Below are 8,527 nucleotides of genomic sequence, written 5' to 3'. Positions count from 1 at the left end.
AAAAAGTGAGTGGAAATTTCTGAAATTTATTGACATAAATAAATATTCATTTATGCAAATAGCGTTCAATGACAAAAAAATTTCGAAATCTAATGATAATGAAGTTTTATATTCGCAATCAAAATCAATACAAAAGTTTTTACACATATTATGAGGAAAATTTAGTGGAAAAATTAAATTGTTCAGTTTTTAGAACTTTATTTTGCTTATCGTAAGTATTTATCAACAGATGGCATTGCAAACAGGTATCAAAGCTCATATTTATGGTTAAATTACAAAACGTTCAAATATGGATTGAAGTGTGGAAAATTTGAAGAACTTACCCTTTAAAGAAAGAAAGTGTAAATTAAAATTCTTAAAAATTACAAAATTTGTTTCTTTATATATATTTTTTTTAATTTTCTTTTTATTTTTTTTTTATTATATTCCTTTTATAACATTAATATTGATTAATTCTATATAATTATAGAAAAAAGTAATAATTTTCGCCAGCAAAAACTGACCACGAAAACTAGCACTCAAATTTTCTTCGGCGACCGGGCCATTTAATGACTCCCATCCAGTTTTTGAAACAAATCCAAAAGTGGTTTGTATACTTTTACATGTTTTCAATTCTTACAATCATTGGGAGTTCTCATAGGTAAATTTTTACAGAATTAGTTTTTTTTACTTATGTGTAGTGATGGTGCGTTGAGAGGCTATGATGTTTGAAAGAATTATCATTTGTGGGAATTAAATTAATTGGCTATGATTTTTTCGGTTGTGAATGTTCCGCAACTGCAATACCATCTTCTTCTTTGACCACATCTGATTTCTTCGTGTTCTTAGAATCATTGGACTTTTCCATTTCATCAGGTGGAGATATTTTTGGCCTTTCACAATTCGGTTCGTCAATTATTTTCAAATTTTGTTGAGTAGTCTGCAATTTGGTTGTATTAGTCGATTGTGCAGCATCAATATCAGTCGATTGATTTTTTGTGTAATTATCGGTCCAAACATTAGCATTCATTGTCAACATATCAACATTTTCCATTTTACTTAATTTGCTATTTTTATTGTTGTTGGCTATTTGTGGTTTATCACTATTACTAATGGTAGATTCATGTTCCAAACTCGTACTGTTGGTATTGGTCACAATTGGTTGTTCACTTAACGCTATGTTTTCTGGACTCCGAGCAACTTGTAGATTTACAGTATGCATTTTTGCAGGATTTACATCGGCTTCACATTCATCAGTTTTTTCCATAACACATAACGATATGTCGCTGACTGGCTGATGTGAATCGTAAGAGGAATTTCGCCCAGAAAGATCTTTAGCTTCATTAGAACGCTGGCAACCATTGTTTAATTCGTCATTGACAAGATGCATCGATTTCAAATTATTATCACTTAAATGAAGTTTTCTCGGTGAAATTTGTTCAAAATTTAATTTGGCTTGTGGTGCATCGCATGAAATGCTTAATTCCATGGGTTTGTTGCGAGTTTTGTTTCTTTCGTTATTGGTAACTAAGTTATGTTTTACTTTTTCTAATGAAATGCTATATTTACAGTCGGTCGTTACATCGATTTGCGATGTAGATAATTTTGATGTTCTATCGCGCATGGCAATTGTTTGATCGACCGATGTCGGTACGGGTTTGAATGATTCACTATTATTACTATTACTATGATTTGAACTGTTGCGGTTACTTGATTTATTTGTATTTTTTTCGCTACTAATATTATACGCTTCGTATGTTGGAGCGATGGATGCAGATGCGATATGTTTTTTTGGGTCCTGATACTTGTGAGATGGAACATAGGAAAGAGTAGGAATGTTCGATGAACTATGAGCTGGCGATGGGGCTGTAGACCGCGATTTCGATGTACCATCGGATATTGGCGATGGAGCCGTATTGTTTCGATTGTAGGAAAAATTCAATGAATTTGCTGAAGTGTTTGGTGAAGAAATATGCTGTAAATTGTAAGAGCCCGAAATTGGTGATGTATGACTGAGAGAAGGGAAGCCAGCTATCGCACTAAATTGTCCAAACGCATGTGGTATATGTGGAGGCAAGTGTACTGCTTGCGAAAATCCCAATCCTAAACCAATATTTTGCGCTTGGCGTTGTGATGAAGTGCCAGTGAATTGTGGATGAGGCATTCCCGTTAAAAATAAATTTCGTTGGACTTCGGCTGCATACATTTGAGCAAATTGTCGTTCTCTTTCCTCTTTTTCTAAAAGTTCACGTTTTTCTTTTTCTTTTTGTTCCTTCTCACGCTTCTCTCTTTCCCGTTCACGTTGTTCGCTACAGAAATGATAACAGTGTTTTTGATAATTAAACTGTATTAATTTAAATATAAAATCAATATAAACTTACCGTTCTCGTTGCTCTCTTTCCTTACGTTCTTTTTCGCGTTGTGCTTCCTTTTGACGTTGTGCCTCTTTCTGTCTTTCCTGTTGCCTAAGTTCTTCTTCACGCAATAAACGCAGTCTTTGTTCGTCTTCCACCATTTTCATCATTCCAGGAATCATTGGTAACGATGTATTTGGTAACAATGTATTGTAAAGCTGAGCGTAATGTGATGGAAAATGTGGATACATGGGATTCGCATGTGGATGATGGCCAACGGCAGATCGGAATGAATTTTGAAAACGTGGATCCATAAACTCTGAATATGAAAATGCTGCTGGATTAAACAGTCCGCCTACAGAAAAATATATATACATATTTAAATGGTTCGGAATGTGCACATAAAAATACCAAAGTAACACAAACCTGCTGGTAAAGGCATTGTGTTAAATGGCGGAAAAACGTCTAATGGAGAATAAACACCTGCAACAGCTGAACGTTCGTCTGGTCGATATGGTTGGAAACCACTTCGTGCCAAAGATTCTGGTGCTCTTACGTTAATACCAACTCGAGCTAGCTAAAATTATAAATCACATATAACGCTTACTAAATTTCAAGTCATTCAATATTTTATACAATTGAAAAATAAACCTTTTCTGGTGGAGATGAGCATGCTTTTTTTCTATGCTGATCATCGGATATTTGTACAGGATCAGTACTTCGATTTTCAGCATTGATGGTATTTCGTTGATGTATATTACTGTTACTTCCGGTTGTGCCAGCACTAGCTGCTCTTTGATCAACTTGTTCATCATCTTTGATATCAGCCTGTTTAGCTAAGCTCCTAAGTGCTGAAGCAAACGGTCCCCTTCCACCATTATTTGTTATAGGCATCTAAATGATTTCAATATAGAGAACATGTAATTTCTTGTTAAGAAAGAAAAACAGATGAAAATGAATTTCATCAATACTTCACTAACATTCGAATGATGCCCAGTGGAAATAGATTGCCCTTGCACAAGAGCTGCTGGACTTGTTGCTGGTCGTTTTTGCGCCGATCGCACCGTACCTTATATCAAAACATAATAATCAATGATAGAACATGCTATATTTACACTGAAACAACATTATCACAGTGGCGCAGTCGTTAAATTTCACACTAAACTACTCGTTATTTGTCATACAGAATTTTGTACTGAATTACTACAATTTGAATTTAACAGAATATGTGTAATTCGGCGGTCTTAATAACTTTCTTATTTAAATATCAACATGTTAAAGTTGAGTAAGTTTGTGTTACCAAATCATCGGTAATGGAGTGTAAATAAACGGTATCTCGCGTTATAAAGTTATCGACAATCCCAAATTATGTTTTCTCAAGAAATTTTTGTAGACATTAATTAAAAAACAGGGCAGCTGCTATTATCTCTTCTATTTTCAACTAATCTTTTTTACAAGCGTATGGAAAAGTATACCTGTATCTCTTTTGTCGTTAATTTGTTTTGGTGAACTATTTTTTTTATTCATAATTTGCCTCATATTCGAATTTATCTAGAAATGAAAAGAGATTTTATCAGATTTTAAAATGAAAGATGTGAAAGTATCTTCTCATATAGTTTTGGTGTTTAGTTTGTGGTACCAGCTTATCAGAACGTTCACCACTTGGCAGTCTAGCTACGGTAACTTCTGGACTATCCTCGGGGGGTGGTGGCAATGGAACCCAATTGTACCCACGTTTTTCGATCGGAACACCCACCCGATCATATTGAGCAGCTTGTTGTCTGCAATTAAAATTTCTTAAGCGATGATGCAATCACATTACACAAGATAAAATACCATGATTTACCTCAAATTCTCATAACAGTCTAGGCACACAACCGAATATTCACCATTTTCCAGTAGAAGCGCATCATCATTCTTACGGTCAGCAATCGATGGGAATTCTCGAATTGGTAACGCTCGAACCTGAATAAAAGGTAACAATATGAAATAAATGGAAGCACTAATGATTACAATAATCATTGAAAAGTACCCGTTTTCTATAAGTTACAACACCACACAAGTGACAGCAATAATCATGTGTATTGTAAATTCGCTCACTTGGGCTTAAGGTGTTTGTGGCCTCATGTCTGCAAATGATGGCAAAGACAATAGTTAAAGTTTGTGTTAAAAACTTTTTTTGATAACATACTTTCTCCATTGGCTGAGTAACGAATGGTAGCAAAATGTACAAACTAATGCTGATAAATCTGAACGTAGCTGTTCAGCGTTTGGTGGTGATTTATGCTTTAACAAATGCGGAAAATATGGTCGAGAACCTTCTTTGCTAGCATGTACAAGACGTGCCAGCGTCAGATCCGAATGTAAACCGCAAAGAAAACAATAAATGGATGTACTGGCTGGTGTTGATGAAACTGATGGCGTTGATGGAGGTGTACCGCCAAATCCACGCGATCCGTTAGGAGAATTACTATTAAAAGCTAATACAGGTGATGGAATATTGTATCTTTGTCAAATGAAATGAAGAAATAAAGAGGATTAACAGTTAGATTTTTGGACCACTTTATTATATGATAAACTACCTTCTATGTTCCAAGGGAACTCGTTCTGCATCAAGTTGGTCCCATTGCTTTGCCAAATGATTTACACATCTAACACATGCCAATACCTAAGGGGAGAATCACAAAAGAAAAGAATTAATTTAAAATAATCGACAAATAATCGAAAAAGAATCAATAACAATTATTAAATAATAGAAAGGTAATTTTTAAGTGAATTGCCCCTACCCGTGATGCATTATTATCGCTTCCACGTAAGCATGGAAAATGCATTGCATGCGAATTCATGTGTTCTGCACTTGTTGATAACCACTCCAATTGGCCAAATGAAAATTGCCCTTTGCATATGTAACAACTAAATCAATAGTTAATAAATTATTTTGTTTATAGATTTTTCCTTCAAATTAAATTTATTTTATTTGGGTGTTCAAATGTGGCTATCAGTCACATAAAATATTGTCGTTCAATTCTAGCCCTTGTGAACATATTTCGACTTCATAGGCGACTATAAATTGACTAATTTGGGACAAAAATGGCTGATATTTCAGCCAGCTAAAGTTAACTATAAGTGACTATATGCGTCTTCATGTAACTTGAGTTGAGAAATGTCGATTGTTATCATAGTTATCTACGGTTAACTATAAGTATATGAAATTGACTTTTGTCAACTATGTTCACTATGTCAACAATCACTTTTAGTTAACTCTGAAACCTAACCGACTATATTCGATTTCAATCATCTATTGGTAATTTTAATCGAATAAAAGTGATTAACATTGACTTAATTTATAGACAGTCAGTCATTTTTTTCCACAAGAACCTCCCTTGATCTGATGATGATTTTAAAATAAATCGAAATGTCAAGACGACAATCTTTTCTATAATATTTCAATTCCCATTTAAATCAGTTTGTTACTCACGGGTAGGTTCCATGACCATTTTCCCCTATTGGTTGAGTCAATGGTGTATTCGGTCTAGAATCTTTTCTTGAATTTATTAAATCACGATCTCTACTAGATATTGAATGTGTCGTCATCGATTCGTATGGCTACACAAATATAGGATTGAATTAATTAAAGAAACTAATTTGGTGATATCTATATATAATACCTTAAAGCGAACATAACTAGAATCAGAGTTGGCTTGAGATTTACTGTCTGATGGTGAAAGACGCCCACCATTGCCAAAAGTTATGCTCCTTCCGGAATCAGAATGTTTGTCTGTCATTGTTTCAGCAGAACTACCATGTTTTGCATTGCACTCAAAACATATTTGCACCATTCCTGTTGAGAAATATAATAATTTTAATATAAGGTTATTCAAAGTAAACAATTATTAATCAGTTAAATTTACTCACCCTGTGGGCTGATTGGACTAGCGTTCGGATATGGTTTCATTGATTTAATAAATGGAAAAAAAGGTTCGTTCTCAGCATTTTGACAACAGTAGACGAGAACTAAATTCGATGAAAGGGTTTCTATACCGCAAGTATAACAAACAAATGTTGCTCTTCCGGTGGATAGTATTGGACGTAATTTATATCGTCGTTTAGAATCTGGTACATCAGCCAGCTAAAATATGTTCATTTTATGGTATATCTATTGAATATGACGATCATGAGAGTATGTTTTTGTTCTGCTTAATACATTCTCTCCTTTCGTCATATTTAATAAATATGTAAGAAAATAATATATGTCTGGACAGTTGAAAGAAAACATACGCAAAATTGGTTCCATTGCTTCATTAAATGTTCATAGCAATGTGTGCATGCCTGAATCATGCCACGTGGATCCTTGGGTCGAGACCGTGCCGGACGGGGATGGGATTCGTTGAATATAGGAAAATATGGTTTATCTCTAGCTCGAGCATCTTTAGGTTCCACGGTACTAATCTCAAGTAAGCTGCCTCGTTTGTATTCATCGCCACACACATAGCAAACTTCATTTATTGAATTTTTGTCTGGCATTGAAAGATCCAAAATTCCAACATCAATCGTATTAAGCATTTTGGCCGTAGAATTTGGCATTGAGTCCAATTTTGAAAGCTGAAAATTACAGATTAATTATACTATTATTATAAAAACTTTAAATTTAGTCAAATTTTACTTGTACTGTATTCGTTGATGATAATGATGCAGATGTTTTTATTGATATATTTCTTAGATCTAAAGCTGATTCATCATCGATTATAACCGCTTTTTGAGACCCAATCATACTACTATGTGACATCGGAGGTGTATGCACTGCATCCCGATGTCCGTATGTTGAATATTTAAGCGATTTATTGTTAACTGAACTGTATTTGTTGCTATCATAGATAGGCGAAGGAGATGGGTTTGATGAGACCGAATGATTTGATTTTAATGTAGAAACTGGTGCCACAATTGCATTATTGGTGTAATGCGATCCTAAAAAATACAGTTCATAAATTAGGCATAACAGTTCTTAATATTAATGAAATATGAATTGAAGTGGATAAAATGATACACACCGCCTAGTTTTAATTTGTGTTGAGCAAACGGTGAATAAGATGAGGTCGGTGGCGTTGAAGAGGTTGGTGTTTGTCGAAGTGATGGTGAAGCATCACGTGAATTAGATTTTTGATAATTACTGTGAGCGGGTTGATGTATGTGATGCATTATTTCACTGGACGTCATATGTTCCGCATTTAAACCGAGCATTTGAGCAGCATAATCACCTTGCAACATTAAATCTGCGCCTATGTACTTTTTTCCATCAGCTCGTTTCAAATGATAAAGTCGTTGTAAATGTGGCCGATTTTCACGTTCAAATGAAAGCCTATAATAGAATTATAAGTAATGTTTATTTTTATGTTTATTTTTATTTGATGCTCGTCATTTGAAGCTCACCATTGCTCATGCAATAGTTCTTGGCACATTGAGCATGCTTGTATTTTCGATTGCGTGGCCGATACTGGCTGAAGACCATGTGGTGGTTCATGATGGCTTGCTAAAAATGGAAAATATGGTTCTGATGGTCGAGCTGGATTTTGACGTATACGAATTGAAAACAAATGAAATTTTCCAACACTACCACAAACGAAACATGTTACAAGCTGCTCAGGCTTTTGTTCATTTAAATTTTGGGCGATCAATTTTGACTCTTTGGTCAATTGTTGGGATTGTGTTAAGTCAATGGATGTTCCGGCTTTTAATTCAACCACATCTTGAGTTGATGTACTTAAAAACTCCATACTTCCGTTTTAAGCGTCTTATCTGCCCAATCACTCAGATGATGGGCATAACACAGTTGGTTTGGTTTTCAGTTTTTTCTAATGTTTCAATAAACTATTCCACAATATTCAGGTCTTCGAATATTCTGCGTTTATATATTGCTGATCTTGTTGTGATTTGGATTAGTTCCTATGAATGTGCTCCGTTTTCATATCATTATTTATCTGTGTAGAAATGAAAAAAAAAGAAAATCATTTACAGTAAACTCAAAACGCAAAGAAAGAACAAAGAGAGAATTAAAGTAATTGGTCGCCTTTACTTTTTTAATCACATATGAATGGTTGAGAATAATAATGAAACTTAATTTTTGTTCAAACTGAAGTGTCCCTTCGAAATATTTCCAATAAAAGTGTCCCAAGTTTGTATATAGTTTGCCATATAAA

The 8,527-nt window shown here is 34.3% G+C and overlaps 1 protein-coding gene across 4 annotated transcripts in view; it reads right to left on the bottom strand.

The window, feature by feature from the left end:
• Positions 1-430: 430 nt before the first annotated feature.
• The window catches only part of LOC116348580, a 15,948-nt gene continuing 7,851 nt past the window's right edge, over positions 431-8,527 (bottom strand). The window contains exons 2-20 of one of the 4 annotated variants that reach the window (XM_031779620.1): positions 7,761-8,308; positions 7,382-7,689; positions 6,997-7,298; positions 6,612-6,935; positions 6,249-6,462; positions 6,002-6,174; positions 5,812-5,939; positions 5,120-5,246; positions 4,916-5,001; positions 4,525-4,839; positions 4,366-4,462; positions 4,180-4,298; positions 3,973-4,129; positions 3,809-3,884; positions 3,314-3,402; positions 2,985-3,227; positions 2,817-2,910; positions 2,361-2,688; positions 431-2,288 (exon numbers count right to left, since the gene is read on the bottom strand). In XM_031779620.1, the coding sequence (XP_031635480.1) occupies positions 746-2,288; positions 2,361-2,688; positions 2,817-2,910; positions 2,985-3,227; positions 3,314-3,402; positions 3,809-3,884; positions 3,973-4,129; positions 4,180-4,298; positions 4,366-4,462; positions 4,525-4,839; positions 4,916-5,001; positions 5,120-5,246; positions 5,812-5,939; positions 6,002-6,174; positions 6,249-6,462; positions 6,612-6,935; positions 6,997-7,298; positions 7,382-7,689; positions 7,761-8,104 (5,067 nt within the window). In that variant the 5' untranslated portion in view covers positions 8,105-8,308 and the 3' untranslated portion in view covers positions 431-745. Of the gene's footprint in view, positions 2,289-2,360; positions 2,689-2,759; positions 2,911-2,984; positions 3,228-3,313; positions 3,403-3,808; positions 3,885-3,972; positions 4,130-4,179; positions 4,299-4,365; positions 4,463-4,524; positions 4,840-4,915; positions 5,002-5,119; positions 5,247-5,811; positions 5,940-6,001; positions 6,175-6,248; positions 6,463-6,611; positions 6,936-6,996; positions 7,299-7,381; positions 7,690-7,760; positions 8,309-8,527 lie in introns of all 4 variants that reach the window. The other 3 variants (XM_031779616.1, XM_031779617.1, XM_031779618.1) reach the window with 3 other exon arrangements.

Source organism: Contarinia nasturtii, unplaced genomic scaffold, assembly GCF_009176525.2.
Source record: "Contarinia nasturtii isolate CC-2019 unplaced genomic scaffold, AAFC_CNas_1.1 Cnas_scaffold_2546, whole genome shotgun sequence".
Taxonomy (NCBI): Eukaryota; Metazoa; Arthropoda; class Insecta; order Diptera; family Cecidomyiidae; genus Contarinia; species Contarinia nasturtii.
This window is presented reverse-complemented; position numbering and strand designations above follow the sequence as displayed.